The following is a 21,011-nucleotide window of genomic DNA, read 5'->3' on the forward strand; positions in this document are numbered from 1 at the left end:
GCGGAATCTGGGAAGTGGAGGAGGATTCTCAGTTCCTGTGGAAGGAGTCAAAAGTTCTGCCTAGGGTTCACATTGAGGACAGGAAGAGGAAGCCGAGGTAGAGGCAGTAGAAAGACGACCAGTGCCACCTGTAGGTAGGGGCAGAGGTATAGAGGCCTGAGAGTCCCTCCATTCCCTTAAGGATTCATCAGTTTTGTCACTGAACAGTTTTTCGTTATCAAAAGGGAGGTCCTCAAGTGTGATTTGGACCTCCTTCAGGAAACCACTGGACTGCAGTCAGAAGTCGCAGCGGAGCACCAGTCCAGAAGCCAGGGAGTGGGAAACAGCATCAGCAGCATCGACTGAGGCTTCAAGGGCTACTTTGGCCACTAAGTTGCCCTCGTCCAAGAAGTGTTGAAAAAAAACTGGTTACTCAATTTTTCATAACTGTTGTTCTTCAAGATGTGCTGCTCATGTCCATTCCATTCTAGGTGTGCATGTGCCCACGTGTGCAGTTGTTGGAGATTTCTGCCTTAGCAGTATCCGTAGAGTCAGCCATGGTTCCCTCTGGAGTGCTGCACTCAAGCGGCAGTACATCAGGCGCCACCAGCCCTACGCCCTCTCAGATCCTTCTTACCGACAACTCTGACAGAGGGGCAGCAGGGCGGGTAATGGAATGGACATGAGCAACACATTTTGAAAAACTGTAGTTATGAAAAGGTGGGTAACCGTTTTTTCTTCTTCGAGTGCTTGCTCATTACAATTCCATTCTAGGGTGACTCAAAAGCAGTATCCATGGAGGTGGGCTCAGAGTTCACAGTCTTGCCGCTTGCAATACTGCTCTGCCAAAGCCAAGGTCATCTCGAGCTTGCTGGGTAAGCACGTAATGAGTTGCAAATGTGTGGATGAATGACCAGGTAGCAGCCTGACAGATTTCTTGGATCAACACCTGCGCCAGGAAGGCAGCCAATTATGCCAGCACCCTAGTTGAGTGAGCTGTCACAATGAGTGCACCTTTGCCAGCTCATAACATTAGCAGATGCTGGCCATGATCCGTGACGATATTCTTTGGGCAGACACAGGGCAACCCTTCATTCTGTCTGCGACAGCAAAGAACAACTGCGTTGACTTACGGAATGGCTTCGTTCTGTCTATGTAGAAGGCCAACGCATGACTGACTTTCAGGGTATGCAGCCTGCAGTCTTCATCCGATGCATGAGGTTTGGGACAGAAGACTGGTAAGTATATGTCCTGACCAGTATGAAACTGGGAAATGACTTTGTGCAGAAATGCCGGGTGCGGGTGCAACTGGACCTTATCCTTGTAGAAGACTGTATAAGGCAGCTCCCAGGTGAGCACCCTGATCTTGGATACCTTGAGGGCCACAGTTATAGTGACCAACAAAGAAACCTTCCAGGAAAGAAGCAGGAGGGAGCAGGAAGCCAAGGGTTCGAAGGGAGGACTCATGAGCCTTAACAGCACAAGATTCAGGTTCCATGGGGAAACTGGGTCCCCGACGTGTGGGAGAGGCACTCCAGATCTTTCAAGAACTGCGCCACCATGGGCCAAGACCGACCTGCCTTGAAACAGAGGGTGGAACGCTGAAATGGCCTCCATGTGGACTTTGACTAAAGAGAGGGACGGACAGGCCCTGGAGCTTAACGTGCAGCAAATAATCCAAGATGTCCTGCAGCGGGGTCTCTTCAGCCTAAATGTGCCAATTTGAGGCCCAACACGTGAATCGTTTCCATTTTCCCAAGTAGGTTGTCCTGGTGGAAGGTTTCCTGCTGCCCAGCAAAAACCCGTTAGACACCAGCAGAACATGCCCATTCATCCAAACTTAGCCATGCAGTAGCCAAGCTGTCAAGTACCGTGCCACCAGGTTCGGATGCAGCAGATTGCCGTGGCTCTGGGGCAGCAGATCCAGCCGAAGAGGCAGCTGCAGCGGGGCGGCTGCTGAAAGACTTAGCAGCATGATGAATCAGTGCTGGCGAGGCCACGCTAGGGCTATCAGGATGTAGGACAAAGCGAACGTCTTCACCTTTACCAGGACCCTGTGGATTAACAGCACAGAGAAGGCGTACAGCAGCACTCCCGACCACGGGATCAAGAAGGCGTCTGACAGGGAGCCCTTGTCCCTTCCCTGCAGAGAACAGAACACATGGCACTTTCAGTTCCGCCTGGACACAAACAGGTCCACCTGGAGAGTCCCCCACCTGTTAAAGATTAGTCTGACCGCCTCCAGATGGAGCGACCATTCGTGGCGAGACAAGAAGGTCCTGCTGATGTCATCTGCCAAGATGTTCTTACTTCCAGGTAGGTGTGCGGCTACCAGATGAATGGCATGCTGCACATAAAAGTCCCAGAGGCTAAGCACCTCCCAACAAAGGGGCAAAGACCCGGCACCACCCTGCCTGTTGATGTAATACTTTGTGGCGATATTGTCCATCAGGACCTGCACCTCCTTGCCTTTCAGGTGAGGCAACAGAGCCTGGCAGGCCAGGAAAACTGCTCTGAGCTCCCTGATGTTGACATGAAGGGCTAGATCATGTCAAAACCAACTACCCTGTATGCTGAGCTTGCCCAAGTGGGTTCCCGAAGCCCAGATCCGATGCATCTGAGACCAGAATCAGTGACGGGGTCACAAAGGGAACTCCCTACAGCACTGACTCGGGATCCAGCCACCAGTCCAGGGACAAAAGGATGTGGTTTGGAACCGTGATCACTTGGTCCAGGGCATGCCTGCTGGGGATATAGACCGAGGCCAGCCACGCTTGCAGAAGCCGTAGATGAAGTCGAGCATGGCTGACCACGTACATGCAGGAAGCCATGTGGCCCAGCAGTCGCAGGCAGGTGTACGCCGTGGTGAGCAGGTGGTTCTTTACATGGGAGATCAGGTCTGACATGGCCTGAGATCATGCTTCCAGAAGGAAAGCCCTGGCCCGCATGGAGTCAAGAATTGTTCTGATAAATTCTATGCGATGGACTGGCGTTAACATGGACTTTTGCATGTTTATCAACAGACCCAGATTGCGGCAGGTGGAATGCACCAGATCAGCTTCCTTTGCACCTGCTCTGGAGATCTGTCCTTGATGAGCCAGTTGTCAAGATACGGGAAAATTTGGACCCCTCAACATCTCAGATAAGCCTTCACTGCTGCCATGCATTTTGTGAACACCGTGAGTGCTGAAGACAGGCCAAAGGGCAGTGCTGTGAACTGGAAATGGGGTTCTACCACTATAAAATGGAGGAAACGCCAGTGCCCTGGGAACATGGAGACACGAAAATAAATGTCCTTTAAGTCGAGAGCAGCGTACCAGTCCCCTGGATCCAGGGAGGGGATGATGGAGGCCAGGGAAACCATAAGGAACTTCAACTTCTTGAGAGACTTATTCAGATGACACAGGTCCAGGATGGGTCTTAGTCCCCCTCCCTAATTTGCCTTTGGGATGAGGAAGAAACGGGAGTAGAATCCTCGTCCTTTCATGTCCCGAGGAACCTCCTCCACAGCCCCCAGGCACAGGAGCTTTTTGACCTCCTGCAAGAGGAGCTGCTCATGAGAACAGTCCCTGAAGAGGGATGGGGGTGGGTGGGAAGGTATAGCCCCGAGATATTATATCCAGGACCCAAAGGTCTGAGGTTACCCGCAACCAAGCCAAATGGTAGGGGCAAGGAAAGATCAGGTAGGATCTGTGTAACTGACTGGGGCGTCGCTCTTGAGCGCACCCTCAAAATGAGCGCTTTTGGGCCTCTAAGCGCTTGGTGGGACCAAGTTACGCAGGCGAGTGAGAGGAAGAAGGGTGGCAATGGCTGAAACTAGTGTCTCTTTTGCTTGCAGAGCCCTGACAAGGCTGCTAGGGCTTTAGCGGCAGGGGTGCCAAACTCCTGGGCCAGACCATGTGGGAGAGATTCCTGGAACTTGTGCAGAGCATCCCAGAGATTAAAATTATATCTACCCAACAGGGTCTGATGATTCGCCACCCGAAACTATAAGCTGGCCATTTTTCTCCCAAAGAGATCGAGTCTTTTGGCCTCTTTGTTCTTGGGAGTTGAGGAGGTGTGACCCTGTTCGTCTTTTTCATTGGCCGCAGACACAACCAGAGAGACTTGGGGTGGGTGGGTTTATAGGTATTCAAAGTACTTTTTTTCAGCCCTTTTGGAGATGGAAGGGATGGAAGAAGGGGTTTGCCATAGGCCCTTGGCAATTTTAAGAACTCCTTCATGTACGGGTAGGGTCACCCGGGTGGGCACAGAGGCTGAGAGGACATTAAAGGGGGTGTCCTCCTGCTCTGTCATCTCCAAACCTCCAGGCCAAAATTCTCAGCTACACGCCGAAGTAGGGCCTGATGTTCCTTGAAGGCATCCGGAACGCTATCCCTTGAAGGCCACATGACCATCTTGTCCATTGATGATGAGGAAGATTGGACTGCTGGAGGGAGTCCCAGGGGTTCTACCACCTCCAGAGAGGGAGACTTAGGGGTGGACACAGACTCCTTCGCCCCAACCTCTGAACAGGTTCCCGGCACCAAGCCCAGTGCCATTGTTGCCACTGAATGATGCTCCAAAGCGGCAACCAAAGAGCGCTGCAAAGGGGGCATCGTCATCACCAGTACTCCCCATGCGCTCCAATAAGGCCACTGTGCTGGCCTGGCCGGGCTGCCACTGCAGTGCTGCAGATGACAGCCCAGGCTCTAGTGCCCAATCTTGCCGATGGTACCTGGGCAATGGGCTGAACTGGCTTTCCATGACAGAGGAATAACCATCCAGTGACCAGGGAGGGGCAGTCAATGCCTGCGTCTGCTTGCTGGTCACTGGCTTTCTGACCAATGACCAGAGATGGGAGACCATCATTGGTACCAAAGAGATCGTACCGAAGCAGAGACGGGAAATGCTCCCACTGTGCTGGCAATCGGTACCAATGTCAAGAGGACAACTGACAGGAGGATGACCAGTGCCAGGAATAATATGGGGAATGACATCCTCGTGCAGGTGAGTAGCGCCAAGGATAAGGGTTGGACATGTCCCAGGATCCACAACACAATGTGGCGGATCGTCGCCTCTTCTCCAGTGACCGGTGGTGCTCCTCTGCCCCTTTAGGGGTCTTAGTGTCTGGCTTGCCCTCTTGGGGAGCCTTATCCAAGTCCTGTGGCACCTGAGTCGTTAGCTGCACAGGCGGAGACGTCTGGTCTCTCTGCACCTTGGACAACAACGGTGCCAAAGGTGTGGGTCCCATACCGCTCCCAGGAGTTGGTGGTGGACCTTTGAGGGGGCTGGGAGCCCCAACCAGGGCGGCATGGATACGTGGCTCTGGAGTGGCCTGGCAGCTTGGCCCGGGCCCTTGCTCGACGACCCTTGGGCATTTTTCAACCCTAATCTTCTATGATAGTCCCCAGGCTGGGGAAGAGTCCCACAAAGGGAGGGAAAGTCCAAAACAGTAACAACTAGCAACTATCTGAATGGACAACTAATTACACCTAGAGAAGAAAAATCTGTGTACAAGGAAAAAAGATGAAAAAGGCAGTACTTGAAGCAAGCTAGGAGCACTGAGGAACACGGGTTCTGATTCTGGCCATGCAGTGGTAAGAGGAAACTGGAATGGCATCGACCTGTACCCAGTGTCTTAAATCCTTGGACATGTGACAATTCGGGTCAATGGACACTACTATGAACAGTTCTGGCTCTGGTGCACATGCGAACCCATGTTTGGAATCCACATAGAAGAAGAAAGGTTTTCAAATATGTTATGTAAAATTAGAAAGTAAGTATTTGTATTTGTGTAATCTACAAATAATGCATTTTTAATCAGAGTAAAATTCACCCCTCCCATCAAAAATCCAGAGTGATCAGACTTTGTGCTGGGCACTAAGTGGATGACTGGATAGAATTCACACCCATTGACATGCAAGTAACAATGCTACAGCACAGCCTCTCTGGCATGAATAATGGCTGCAGAAGATTCGACCCAACGGATTCGCATAAATGAAGATCCAGAGTGACCCCTTTCCAACAACCTGGCTCTGTCTACACAGTAAGTTACTGAGCAGCAAGCAAGGGCATAAAACTACAGGCACCAGATTTCCACACAGTAACATCCACGTAGACAATGCTAAAGAGCAGTGAAAGCCCCGGAGTGCAGCATGGCATATTACTACTTGAAAACATAATACACTAAGTAGATTTGCATCCTCATTGTACAAAAAGCCTTTAGAGTATTAGGTTAGACCCTCGAGGGGAAAATGTCTAGTACATGACTACTCTGCCAATGTTTCTTTCTGTCTGCAGAGGCACTGCAGGTCTTGAGTGGTGTAGAGAGCTGTGCACAGATGCATCAACTTGGGTGAAATTCATCCTTAATTTGGGATCTTAATTAACAAAATAATTAAATTAACGTTGTACATGAGCTTTGCAGTGAACCTTTACTTTTCACTTCCATATCTATAAAATATCTGCAGTGATAAATATAAACATAACTCTAATTATTGATACTCACTTAGAAATTGGATTGACACTGGCTTCAATAATTGTTAAACACTTACAGCACTTTATCGTTTCTGGAAAATCTTGAATCCCTAGAAAGAAAAAAAGTTTGAAAGGTATTATAAGGATGTTCTATGAAAAACTGCTAAACTTGCTTAGTCAATATCTAATTTAGCCAAGTTAGATGTCTAAATCAACAGAGCCAGATGAGATACATTCTAGAATACTTAAGGAACTGGCTGAAGAGATCTCTGGGCACATTACTGATTATCTTTGAGGACGGGAGAGATACCAGAGTACTGGAAAAGGGCAAATATAGTACTATTTATAAAAAGGGGAATAAGGACAACCCACGGAATTAAAGGCCAGTCAACTTAACGTTGGTACCGAAACATAATGGAGCAAATAACCAAACAGTTTGTAAGCACCTAGAAGAAAATAAGGTAGTAACAGTCAACACAAATTTGTCAAGAACAGATCATGTCAAACCAACCTAATATCCTTCTTTGACAGTATAACAAACCTTGTGGATAGCGGGAAGCAGTAGATGTGATATATCTCAACTTTAGTAAGGTTTTTGATACTGTCTCACATGACCTTCTTATAAACAAACTCGAGAAATATAGTCTAGATCAGTGGTTTTCAACCTGTGGTCCATGGACCTCTGGGGATCCGTAGACTATACCTAGGATTTCCAAAGGGGTCTGGTACTCCATTTGAAATGTTTTAGGGGTCCACAAATGAAAAAAGTTTTGAAACTACTGGTCTAGATGAACCTACTATAAGGTGGCTGGAAAACCATACTCAGAGAGTAGTTATCAATGGTTCACAGTCAAGCTGGAAGAGCATATCAAGTGAGGTCCCAGAGGGATCTGTCCTGGGTCCAGTTCTATTCAATATCTCATAAATGATTTGGATAATGGCACAGAGAGTACACTTATAAAGTTTGCAGATGATACCAAACTGAGAGGAGTGGCAAGGACTTTGGAGGATAGGACTACAACTCAAAATGATTTTGACAAACTGGAGAAATGGTCTGAAATAAATAGGATAAAATTCAATAAATCAACGGCACAACTACAAACTGGGAAATGACTGCCAAGGAAGGAGTACTGCAGAAAGGGATCTGGGGTTACAGTGGATCACAAACTAAATGTGAGCTAACAATGTAATACTGTTGCAAAAAAAGTTAACTTCATTCTGGGATGTATTAGCAAGAGTGCTGAAATCAATTAATGAGAAGTAATTGTACCACTCCACTCAACACTTATAAGGCCTCAACTGGAGTACTGTGTCCTCCAGTTCTGGACATTTCAGGAAAGATGTGGACAAACTGGAGAAAGCCCAAAGGAGAGCAACAAAAATTATTAAAGGTCTAGAAATCTTGAGCTATGAGGAAAGATTGAAAAAATTGGGTTTTTTTAGTCCGGAGAAGAGAAGACTGAGGGGGACCTGATAATAATCTTCAAGTACATAAAAAGTTATTATAAAGGGGAGTGGTTTTCCTTAACCACTGAGGACAGGACAAGGAGTAATGGGCTTAAATTGCAGCAAGGGAGATTTAGGTTAGACGTTAGAAAAAAACTTCCTATCTGTAAGGGTAGTTAAGCACGGGAACAAATTACCTTGGGAGGTTGTGGAGGTTAAGAACAAGTTAAACAAACATTAGTCAGAGACAGTCTAGAATGATAATACTGTGTCCTGCCTCAGTACAGGGATTGGACTATATGTCTTGAAGTGCCTTCCAGTCCCACATTTCTATGATTCTATCTTCACCAAGAAGTTTTCATTAGTAATGTAGAGTACCGCTATAAATTCAGGTCAGCATTCAGACATAATAGGTTTTTGTATTTTTTTCATTATTAGTGATCTTTCAGTTGTATATGAGGTGGCTAACCAACAGGTGCTAAAGCTTATATTCCCCCAAATCAACTGCAGTATTTGGGCAAATTCTTCTGGCAGGTCAACAGGACAGTAGCCAACTTAGGTACCATCATTTGCAAAACTCCCACTGGATCCAATGCTGAGTACCACCAATGTAGGGTTATGACAAGTATTTTGTCTATATTTTGTGACTGTGACAGTTATGATTAAAATATTAGAACTGGCAAAATTTTATATATTGCAGTTCTTGATCATGAATACATTAGAAAAATCCTTTTATCCTAGAATTTCAGACAAGAATTCTTCAGTCAATGGTAATTGCAATTGCTATGCAAGACCTATGTTGTGTCCAGCAAAGAAATGACTAGGACATCACTTCTATATTGAACAGCAAGGAAGCCATGGTACACACAAAATGTAAGTGGATCTCAATATATAGGCTTAAAGTCTAAGCACTCATCAAGCCTCACTGAAGTACAGCTTCCAGCCCTACAAAAAAGATCCAAGGGTATAAAACAGCAAAAAAATTATTGTGGCACTCAAAGCAGCACCCTGGAACCCCCATATTCACCCCATCATATAAGTATGGTATATTTCATACAAAGCATGCCATTAAGATACTGTAGGAAAGGCCCTGATCTGCTGAAACCCACTGTTAGGTCAAAATATGTATACTGTTAGTGTGTATGAAGACATGAGATTTTGCTGTATAGTTATTACTGAAATATGTTGAAAGTTTGAGAGTCATACACTGCCAGTTCTCCGGTGACAACAAAGAAGATGATCCTCTCCAGGTAGGGTTAAACAACCATTAATCAGCAGGGGAGTTTTAAACAAGGGATCTGCAATGCTGTAAAAGAGCTGCACAAACATCACACAATGGGGGATTGCTCAGCTATGTGACTCAGCAAAGCCCACCAAGACGTGTCTGGGGGCTAGTGTTTTCTAGGCACATGGACTGAAGATATAAAATAGGTGACGGTGGTATCATGCTTTTATCTTTCTCCTCCCTCACTTAAGTTGGAAGCAACAAGAATGCTTGAAAGACAAAGACTTGAACTGAGGAGATTGTCCCAGGCTTAAAGGGGAAGCCTGTGTATTAAGAACTGTAACCTACCTGCAACACCTAGTGGGGTGAGGAAAACTGCTTGATTCAAATACTGCCTAGTCTAATATGATTTAAGATTTAAACTGAGCACTTACCAAAGAAAATAAAAGATAACTATCTCTAACCTTTTGCACCTGCCACTTATAATTTAAAATCTACCTTTCTCTAGTTAATATACCTGTATTATATTTACCTAAAACAGTGTATTTGGTTGAAGTGCCTGGGAAATCTCAGCTCAGTTTACAAAGGCTAGCAGGTGTCCTCTCCACATCAAGGGAGGAGTCGAGTTAGTAATAAACTTACACTGGTCAGGTTTCTGAGGAGGGCAAGATGGTATATTCCAGGGGTGCAAGGCTGGGGGTTTAGGAGATTTGCTGGTGCCTTTTTCTGTGTGATTTCTGAGTGGTTCAGGGAGCATTCACACAACTTAGCTGGGTGGGGGGCTTGTCACCAGCAAATCATTGTGAAAGACAGCCCAGGCTGGAGAATTAAGAGGACACTGTAGTACCTCAGCTGCAGATTGTACTCCAGGGATCCCATGGACATTTCCTTAATCTGTTAATTTCACTCCTATTCCATGAAATAACTTCCCCCTAACTAAACTGATATAAACCCAAATTGTGAGAGAAACCGAGAGAAAGAAATGGCTCCCAATGGTCTATGTAAGTATAAGAATCAACTAGGGATATCAAAAAAGAAACAGCTAATAATTACAAATCTATGTGTCAGGGTGCATATCAAAGTCTGACTGATTTATTCAATTGTCTTCTATCCATTTTCGTTTAAAAACAACAAAAAGACTAAATGAGAGTGGAACTTAATTCTTTACCTCTTCTCAAAAACTCTTAACCTTTCTGAGAATTTATTACGAATGCTTACATTAACTACTTGCTTCTCTCCAGGAGAGCATGACTGGAATAAATACAATTTCAACTTGTTAATTAAGCAAGAAAAATAAATCACAGATAGTTCAAAAACCAAAAAAAATGACAACATACTTACTTAATTGCACAACCAAATTATGGATTCTAGGAAATGTATTTGATATATATTGTGTTCTGGGGTCTGAAAAGTTGACATCATAAGTCCAGATTTTGTAATACAATAGTTAGTTTTCTCTGTTTTTAAATCACTGGAGAGCCAACATGAATGCTGTCTTTCAGTATGTTTCTGAATAAAGAATATAAAATGCCAAATTTTCAACCAGTCTGAGCCAAGCCTTTTTCTTTGCCCACAATTTTATGAGTGCAAAGAGCTGCAAAGAAATGTAGATTACCTGGACATCTAAGTAAATGATTCATGAGTATAATTTGCTACTTAGCCCCATAGATGACAAGAACTCTGCTTATGTTTATAATATTGGTACAAATACAGAAACTAATGTCTGAAAACCCAATTGACTAAAAGTCTTACCTAAAGAGTCTATGTATAGCTTACTGTGTTCCTAAAGTGCCGGGACTGTGAAAAACATTTGCAGCGTCACATCTTGCCATTGTTCCCTGTGCAGAACTGCCACTGAAGCCAGCAGGAATTTAACTTTTCCATAAATAGCAGGACATAGCTCAAAAAATCATAACCATGGCAGGGTTAGCAGACTTTCAGATATGGCTACTGGTGCAAGTAGAAATGCACAACAACATTACTAGCAGTGAGAACTGCTGATATTTTCTATTCACTGACCCTCCTCCCTGACTGGTTAAAATGTTAGAATATTTTAAGTACTTTATCTGTCTGTATCAGTATGACAACTGTCTGTATTCTAAGTAATGTGAGTCATCAGTTGAAGTTATTTGATGTTAATTTTTTTTATTAGACATGACATGGAAACAGCATCTGTCTGTTTACTCTGTGAACGGAGTGAAATAACCCACGAGGTGACAAACTCAAATGCAAAATCAGCTATAGAGTGCTGACACAAGAAATATTACACCTGAGCATGTCACCCAAGGACTAGGAGATTACAGTCCTATGCTGTTAATGGAAACTAGTAGCTTTGTGCCATTTCCCAGCCACATTCTATTTTGTAAAGTAAAGTCTAACCTTTTTCCATTTCAATTTTAAGTATGATCTTTATTTTGGGGATGAAAAAGCAAAATGTCCATACCTGATATAGTGTGTTAGAATAACCTTATTAATATTTCGGTATTTATCTTACCCCAGAAATAAAAATAAGATTTATTTTCTACTAACTATTTCTGCCTTTCATTCATTTTTGAACTTTGTCTTTTCCTACTTGTATTTCCTGTCTTCTCTGGCCTCTTTGTTTACAACTCTAACCTTGTCCTCGGGTAAAATTTTCAAAAGCACCTTAAGACCAGTGACGGAGAATCCACCACAAACTGTGATAAATTGTTCCAATGGTTAATTACCCTCACTGTTAAAAATGTGTGCCTTATTTCAAATTTGAGTTTGTCTAGCTTCAACTTCCAGCCACTGGCTCTTCCTATACCTTTGTCTGACAGATTGAAGAACTTTCTATTACCAAATTTCTGTTCCCCCTGCAGGTACTTTTAAACTGTAATCATGTCAACCCTTACTCTTTGAGCAAGGAAAGTGGACACTGAGGGTTATCTGTCCTGCTGCACTCCATGGAGATGAGCAGGGGACCCAGGTGCTGATTTTATTCATTCATTTCACTATCAGTAGTTTATCCCCATAATCCTGCTTCAGAAGGAAACTGAAATATTTTCAAAGAAATCTCCAAGCAGCAAGCAATTTCCCTGTTCTCAAAGAGGTGGGATTTGTCTACCCTCCCCTGCATGGACTCTCTCTGAGTCTCTCAATGAAGGAATTGGCCTGGGACTCAGGGACAGGTTTCCCAGAAGCTATACCCTCTCTCTTGCATGTAATCCATATAGGCTAGGTAGATCTGTGTTTCCTTTGGAGGTCTCAGCCTTGGGGCCTATTATCCCTTTTCGCACTTTCTGGTGTTGGCAATGCCCATGGTGTGTCCAGTGCCCCTCCATCCATGACCCATGGGGAAGAAGAGAGGGAGACAAAGACTGAGCTCTGTAGTCAGAGGCATGGCTGCTTGTGCAGGCTAGAGAGACTCAGGTGCAATCTTCTATCCGGTGCACTGCCCTTCTGGTTTCACACCACTCATGGAGATGGGAGACAGGTGGCTGCTTGCCCCTGGAGCCACCTTTTTTCCAGTCTTGCCTGGCTACTGGCCTGTAGGAGGGTGGCACCAATGCAACCCCATCAGGCTTGGGCTTCAAGGGAAACTCTACTCACAGAGCTGGCCAAGCTCCATTGGAGACACTTGATAAGGGGATAAGTAGGACACTCAGGCCCTTCCATTTACTTCTGGATTTACGCAGCCTAGCTCTCTCCCTGGCTTTATCTTCACTATAAAAAAAGTTGTATTCTTAACTCAAAATAGCATGTCCTGCCAGCTCGTGCAAAAACTATATCCTGCCTTGTCTTTACTAGGATTTTACATCAAGTTACCTAAGTTAAGAATAGGCCTTTTTTCCTAGTGAATACAAGCCCCCTGAAGTCTGCAGGGGCAACAGCCACTGCAAACACCTTGGAAGGGGAAGTGGAGCCAAGGGGACAATCTCCCCCAAAGGCGAATGCAGCCCTGGGACGTGGCTGGGAGTTGGACAGAAATTTATGAACCAAATTGTTAGTCAAAAATTTTGAAAAAGTTTGGAATTTTCCTCTGAAAAGCTCTACAGCAGGGAGGTCTGTCTGAGTCATGGGCCACTTTGTAGACAGAATAAAATGAAGGGAACTTAATGGGACAGAGTATCCCCCCGCTGTTAGTGACTGACAGATCTAGTTCTGCCCCTAAAATGGAAACAGGATGAAGAAACATATATGTGGACCTTAGCACGATGAAAATCTACTGTAAGATTCACTGTAAGTCACTGTAAGATTCACAAGAAAGCAGGAGTAGGAATCAAAATATATTTTAAAAACAGTTTTGACCAGAATAAAATGATTCAGGTGTACAGTGCCAAAAATAGTTGTCTGGGTTTTGTTTTTGGGATCTTCACCTACACCAATAATGAAAATCTGCTAGAAAAGAATATTCAATTAGCTAATATTGTTACAGTGAAAAACTGAACATAAACAAATCCATGCTATGGTACTGTCATCTGTCTCTTAATCACACCATAATTCAAGCTGAAACTGGAATATCACTAAAATTGTTTTAATTCCAACATTCAGATTCATTGTTGACTTGCTAAATGGTTAAACTATTTGTCATATGATTTTATTTATTTTTAAATCTCACTTTATCTGCTACTGTATATTGTGCATTGGGAACATATTAATCCTTATAAAACATAAAATGAATTTCAGGTTCTATAGCTATTTTATGCTATCTAGGCCAAATTATGGCAGGCATTGCACACAGATTATATTGGAGGATGGGGATGAAATCTTTACTGACCACAGTGAAATGTCAGAGAGCCCACTAAAAGGAGTGAAACTACTTTGGATGTAAACAGAAAGCAAAATTTAGTTCATTTGTTTTAGAGTTTTCTAGAAGAGTAATTTTTTCATTCATTTAGCATTAAAATCTTATTACAGCAATGCTATGCAAAATGTTCAAAAATTTCACCACAAAATTTCAAATTATTTTACTGTTGTGTTCTTACCATTTTTACTGATGTCAAGTTCCTTGAGATTAACTAAACTAGCAATAGTGGTTGGCAGGCTTGAAAGGTCGTTGTCTGGTATACTCAGTTTACGCAGAGCTTGACAGTTGAACAATTGCTACAACATGAAACAGAACAATTGCAATTAACATGTTTTAGTAAAATTCAGTTTACCATTGTTATTTACACACGGATGCAATAATAACTGTATCATAAAAATACTCTGAGGACAGCAAAATAATAAGCTAAAAATAACCAATCAACCTATATTAAAACTGTTTGGGAAGACATACTTACATATTACATTACACTTTAAACAAGGAAGATTACCCAGAGATAAATGTGCTGCTTACAAATAATTCCTAATGAAGTATAGTTTTAAAATGGACCTTTATAAGTTTATGAGTGCGATTATATGCTGGGGTTGCTCATGATAGCAGGGGACTGGTCTTGATGATCCAGGAGGTCCCTTGTAGTCCTATAATTTTATATCAATCATAGAGCTATTTGAAAATTTTTCAGCAGAGCTTTTTTCCGTCAGAAAATGCAAATTCTTCAAAATAAAAATGTTTTATGTGAATGTGTCAATTACGATGAAATTTTTGATGGGAAAAAGATGAAATATTCATTTCAATTTTCTCAGTGTATTTCAGAATTGCCAATAAGGTAAAATGTTTCATTACAACTTTATATTTCAATTCAATTTGCTTCAACTTTTATATTATATTAAAATATTCATTTTAATATATTATTATTTTTCATAATTTTCACTCCATAGGAAATTTTGAAAGTTCTGCTTTTTGTTCCAATTCAAAACAATTTTTTCCAAGTGCTGGAATTTCCCATGGAACAAAATTTCATTTTCTGACCAGCTCTAATCAATATATCATATGGTATGCATTTATACTGATGTTTCTTCCATGTAATAGCAGTTGTTATCCAACTACAGCAACTTCAAACCCAAGATAAATAGTAAAATAATGGAGACAATACCATACTGAGCAAGAGATGTCTCTAGGACTAGAATGTGTCATTTAGACACAGTCCATTGTAAGGGGCAAGTATAGAGCTTTTTTTATGAGGAGTAAGCAAGCTGCACCTTTAAGATGGGGAAGCCTGCTCTCCATCACTCACTCAATCCATTCCTCAAGCTGGTGCAGGTGTGGGGGTGAAACCATAGCACACCCTCCTCCCTTGGGGTGGTTTGTGTCCCCCCATGGATGCATGCAGGGAACAGTCCACATGCTCTCCAAACACAGGGACTGTGTGCTCCTATTAGTATAGAGGACATATTATGGAAAAATAGACTGGGAGAGGGGAGGACAGGAAAACTCAGTCCTTGCCTGGCTGGCCTGACTGTTAAAAAACTGATGTCACCAGAAGCACCACCCTGCATACAGCTGGCTTCAGATATCTGCGAAGTGACCTCTCCCCTAGCCACCTATCATACAGACTGCATATATCTTGCAGTGCATAGGTACTTAACCCCAACCCCTCATTTCTGTACTGCAGATTCTTAAGCTGTTATCTTGTAAAAATGAGTTTGTTATTACTAGTCACATTAATATGATTAGAAAACAAGTTTACCCAGTGGTCTTGGATTCCAAAAGAGCTTACTCTCCTTTGGAAGAATCTTCATGACTCTTCAGAAGTTAATGATATTTTCAAAACAGTTTTGATACCTCTTTTTTGCAATGTTTCATATCCAAATGACGTTTAAATTTGTACCCAAATGTCTATTTGAGAATGTAGCTTGATTTGATTACCAAACTGAGCAAATAAAGGAAACTGGGTAGCAGGGAATTAATCCACAAATGATGCTCAAAAGCTAATGTGAACTAAATAAGTCATTTAAAGTAAATTTTAGCTCATTTTCAGGCTTTCACTTCTTTTGAAAACACTATAACTTTACATCTGAGCCTTTTAATAACAAGAACCCTCTGTGTTGCTTTTCAAGGCAGTCTACTTTCTCCAAAACTGGAAGTCCAAAACCAGCTTTAACCCAAATGGGTATCACACGAATAGAATATAGGCAGAATGAAACATATAGGACAATGACCACCACGAATTTCTAAGAAATAGGAGTGTTTTTTTTAATTGAAAGGCTTCCTTTAGACTTCCTCTATGCATTGACTAAGACTTTTGCTGTTAAGCCTTCTCTTTTCCTTTCAACAAAGGCATTATCCTAAGAATTGCTTTTATGTTTATTACAAAAATATCATACTAGGGCTGTCAAGCGATTAAAAAAATTAATCACAATTAATTGCACTGCTAAATAATAGAATACCATTTATTTAAATATATTTGGAATTTTCTACATTTTCAAATATATTGATTTCAACTACAACACAGAATACAAAGTGTACAGTACTCACTTTATATTTATTTTTTATTATAAATATTTGCACTGTAAAAAACAAAAGAAAAAGTATTTTTCAATGCACCTAATACACGTACTCTTTATTATGAAAGTTGAACTTACAAATGTAGAATTATGTACAAAAAAAACCTGCATTCAAAAATAAAACAATATAAAACTTTAAAGCCTACAAGTCCATTCAGTCCTACTGCAGCCAATCGCTCAGACAAACAAGTCTGGTTACAATTTGCAGGAGATAATGCTACCTGCTTCTTGTTTACATCACCTGAAAGCGAGAACAGGAGTTTGCATGGCACTGGTGTATCCAGCATCACAAGATATTTACATGCCAGGTGCACTAAAGAGTCATATGTCCCTTCATGCTTCAACCACCATTCCAGACGACATGTGTCCATGCAAATGACATGTTCTGCTCGACAACGATCCAAAGCAGTGCAGACCGACTCATGTTCATTTTCATCATCTGAGTCAGATGCCACCAGCAGAAGGTTGATTTTCCTTTTTTGGTGGTTCAGGTCCTGTAGTGTTGCTCTTTTAAGACTTCTGAAAGCATGCTCCACACCTCACCCTCTCAGATTTTGGATGGCACTTCAGATTCTTAAGCCCTGGGTCAAGTGCTGTAGCAATTTTTAGAAATCACACATTGGTACCTTCTTTGCATTTTGTCATATCTGCCCTGAAAGTGTTATTAAAACGAACATGTGTTGGGTCATCATCCAAGACTGCTATAACACGAAAAAAATGGCAGAATGTGGGTAAAACAGAACAGGAGACATACAATTCTCCCCCTAAGGACTTCAGTCACAAATTTAATTAATGCATTATTTTTTTAACAAGCATCATCAGCATTGAAGCATGTTCTCTGGAATGGTGACCAAAGCATGAAGGGGCATACAAATGTTTAGCATATCTGGCAGTAAATACCTTGCAACACCAGCTACAAAAGCGCCAAGCGAACGCCTGTTCTCACTTTCAGGTGACATTGTAAATAAGAACCAGGCAGCAGTATCTCCCGTAAATGTAACAAACTTGTTTGTCTTAACGATTGGCTGAACAAGAAGTAGGACTGAGTGGACTTCTAGGTGCTAAAGTTTTACATTATTTTGTTTTTGAGTGCAGTTATGTTACAAAAAAAAATCTACATTTGTAAAAATCTACACTTTCATGATAGAGCTTGCACTACAGTACTTGTATGAGGTGAGTAGAAAATACTATTTCTTTTGTTTATCATTTTACAGTGCAAAAATTTGTAATAAAAATAATATAAAGTGAGCACTGTACATTTTATATTCTGTGTTGTAATAGAAATATTTGAAAATGTAGAAAAACATCCAAAAATATTTAATACATTTCAATTGGTATTCTATTGTTTAACAATGTGATTAATCATGATTAATTTTTTTGAGTTAGTCGCTTGAAGTAACTGCGATTAATCGACAGCCCTATATCATACCCATGTAGAGGGACATTTTCATTACAAAATTAAGAAAACTTACACTTCTAAAAAAAAACTATTACAGAGCTGGGGTCTAGGACACATACTGTTTACCCCTGCTCCCAAACCTATTTGTGCATTTCTGCTGTCTAGCCACTGGTACAAAAAGGAAACTGCTCTCAGGAGAACAGTGTATTTCTTAATAACACTATGTACAAAAACACACTCCTTTAGAATGCAGATAAAAATCAGCACCACAGCATTCCCTGTTTTTAAGAACTGCAGCATTTCTAGAGAGGACTATGGAGTCACATAAATATAGATACCATATGGACTGTAGCTACAATTTCTAGCCACTAGAGGTCTTCATTACTTCAAACTAATACATACATCCGATGAAGTGGGTATTCACCCACAAAAGCTTATGCTGCAATATGTCTGTTAGTCTATAAGGTGCCACAGGACCCTTTGCCACTTTTAGAGATCCAGACTAACACGACTACCCCTCTGATACTAATACAACAGTAAGCTATGGTATTTCACTAAATCATAGAAATGTAGGGCTGGAAGGGAACTCATTGAGACGTCATCAAGTTCTGCCCTTTGCACTGAGGCAGGACCAAGTAAATCTAGACCATCTCTGACAGGTGTTTGTCTAACCTGTTCTTAAAATCCTCCAATGATGGGGACTCCGTAACCTCCCTATTTTTAACTACCCTTTTACTTAGAAAGCTTTTCCTAATATCTAACCTAATCTTCCTCACTACGGATTAATCCCATTACTTCTTGTCCTAACTTCAGTGGACATGGAGAATAATTGATCACTGTCTTCTTTATAACACCTCTTCACATAATGAAGACAATCAGGTCTCCCCAAAGTCTTCTCAAGACTAAACAAGCCAAGTTTTTTTTAACCTTTCCTTATAGATCAGGGTTTTCTAAGCCTTTTATCACCTTTTGTCACTCCCTTCTGGACTATCTCCAATCTGTCTACATCTTTCCTAAAGTGTGGCACCCAGAACTGAACACAATACTCCAGCTGAGGCCTCATCAGTGCCAAGTAGAGCGGGTCAATTACCTCTTATGTCTTACATACAACACTCCTGTTGACACATTCCAGAATGATATTAAACTTTATCACAACTGCATTGCACTTACGACATTGGGGTTTTTTTTAAGACAATTGTCATTATTCTGGTGTTCTCACTCCTTTCTTTCCTTAGAACCATGAAATCTTTCATTTCATGATCACTTTCACCCAAATTGCCTTCCAGCTTCAGATTCACAACCAATTCTTCACAGTTGGTCAGGATCAAGTCTAAAACGGCTGCCCTCCATTCAATTTTCTGAAACAAAAATTGTTCCTAATGGATTACAGGAACTTATTGGAAATTTTGTATTTTGCATATTACCCAGATGTCTAGGTAATTACAGTCCCCCACTACTATCAGATCTTGTGTTTTGTATTTTTGTAAAGATAGTAGACCCCTACCATGATGTCACCCCTATTTTCCCCCTTTTATCTTTCTCCTGATATTAGTAATATTATAAAATTCACAAATTATTATCTTCTCAGTTATATTTATACAGACTCATTTGACAGAGGGTGAACTATTTTTACAAAAATTAGAAAAGAGGTCCAGAACTTCGGAAAGTTTGAGAGCCACTGAACTGTGATCAGGCATTTGGACTGGTGAATAAAGAAGCCTAGTGAAAACTAATTTCCATTAAGAAAATTATTTCTTCTGGAATAATTCTATAATGCAACACTCTCAGAAAGAAATTATAAGTAATAGCAGCAATAAGGCAAGGGTGGGAATACATTTGAACAGGCACAAAATTACTTTAACAGCCATTTAAAACCTTATTAAACTTTTAGACTTTTATAATTGTGCCATTAGAACTCAAACATAATGATCAGACAATATGTCTTTATAGAATCATAGACTCAAATATATGTAGGGCTGGACGGGTCACTGGGAGGTCATCTAGTTCAGCCCCATGCAGTGAAGCAGGACCAAGTATACCTAGACCATCCCTGATAGTTATTTGTCTAACCTATTCTTAAAAAGGACTGGGATTCCACAACCTCCATTAGAAGCTTATTCCATTGTTTGGCTATCCTTACAGTTAGAAAGTTTTTCCTAATATCTAAATTAAATCTCCCTTGCTGCAGATTAAGCCAATTACTTCTTGCACTACCTTCAGTGGATTTGGAGTATGATTGATAACTCTTAACTCTATAACAGCCCTTAATATATTTGAAGTTTGTTTTTATTCCTTTTAGGCAGGAAAGTAGTGATGCTAATGGTGCTGTGATTTAGGTTACACAGTGGATTATTCTATAATTCTCAACTTCTTGGTTTCATCAAATAGATCTTGAAGGCTCTCAGTGCAGCTATAGTAAGGTAAAAATATTGTTCTTTAGACTCTACAGATATAGACATAAATTAAGTCAACATAAAATGGATTGGTGAATGGAATGGGAAAATTAAATGTCAGGATGACAAAGAAATATTACTTTTAATTTTTTTTTCAGAAGTGCAAACAGAGCTCATTGTTGGGCAGATTCACAAACTATCCAACTCTCCCTGCTAAAATAATTATAACCCAGTTGGAAAATTCAATGCAGAGGAACTTGCAGGTAATTTATAATGCCTACACACTTATGTACATGAGCTGTACTTCACCAGGGCCCTCGCCTTATTAGACAGAGAAGGATTGCATATTTTCATGGGATGATCAAGTCTACTTTGAATATTCAATTTCAGTGCAATTTTTAGCACCACTGATCCACTGTGTACTTTTTTTAAATAAAGAAGACATAGCCTTTGAAATGAAAAGGATCTCCAATTTATCACATACATTTCACCTTGAAACAGGACAGTATGCTCCTTTAAAGGCCTATGTGAACAGGGAGCAGGGGAGTTGGGCTTCCTTCCTGTTCTGGTACAAGCAGGTACAGAGAATCATCTGACACAGCTGGAGAGCATTCAATGATTGGGGCTGATGATTCCCACCCAGGGGATATAAAGGTGAGCCCCAGATCCATGAGAGCAGGGAGGACCAAGTGAGGTCTTGGAGTACATTCTCCTGTAGCTGCAGCGGAAGGCTGTGAGAGGGAAGGAAAGCCCTACA

General features: G+C 41.6%; 1 protein-coding gene across 1 annotated transcript in view; it reads right to left on the bottom strand.

The window, feature by feature from the left end:
* Positions 1-21,011, bottom strand: part of LRRC7 (leucine rich repeat containing 7) — a 379,972-nt gene that overhangs the window by 216,621 nt on the left and 142,340 nt on the right. The window contains exons 4-5 of the mRNA XM_084637479.1: positions 14,059-14,176; positions 6,470-6,548 (exon numbers count right to left, since the gene is read on the bottom strand). Of these exons, the coding sequence (XP_084493605.1) occupies positions 6,470-6,548; positions 14,059-14,176 (197 nt within the window). The remainder of the gene's footprint in view (positions 1-6,469; positions 6,549-14,058; positions 14,177-21,011) is intronic.

The sequence above is a fragment of the Lepidochelys olivacea genome, assembly GCF_965140295.1.
Source record: "Lepidochelys olivacea isolate rLepOli2 genome assembly, chromosome: 8".
NCBI classification, from domain to species: Eukaryota; Metazoa; Chordata; order Testudines; family Cheloniidae; genus Lepidochelys; species Lepidochelys olivacea.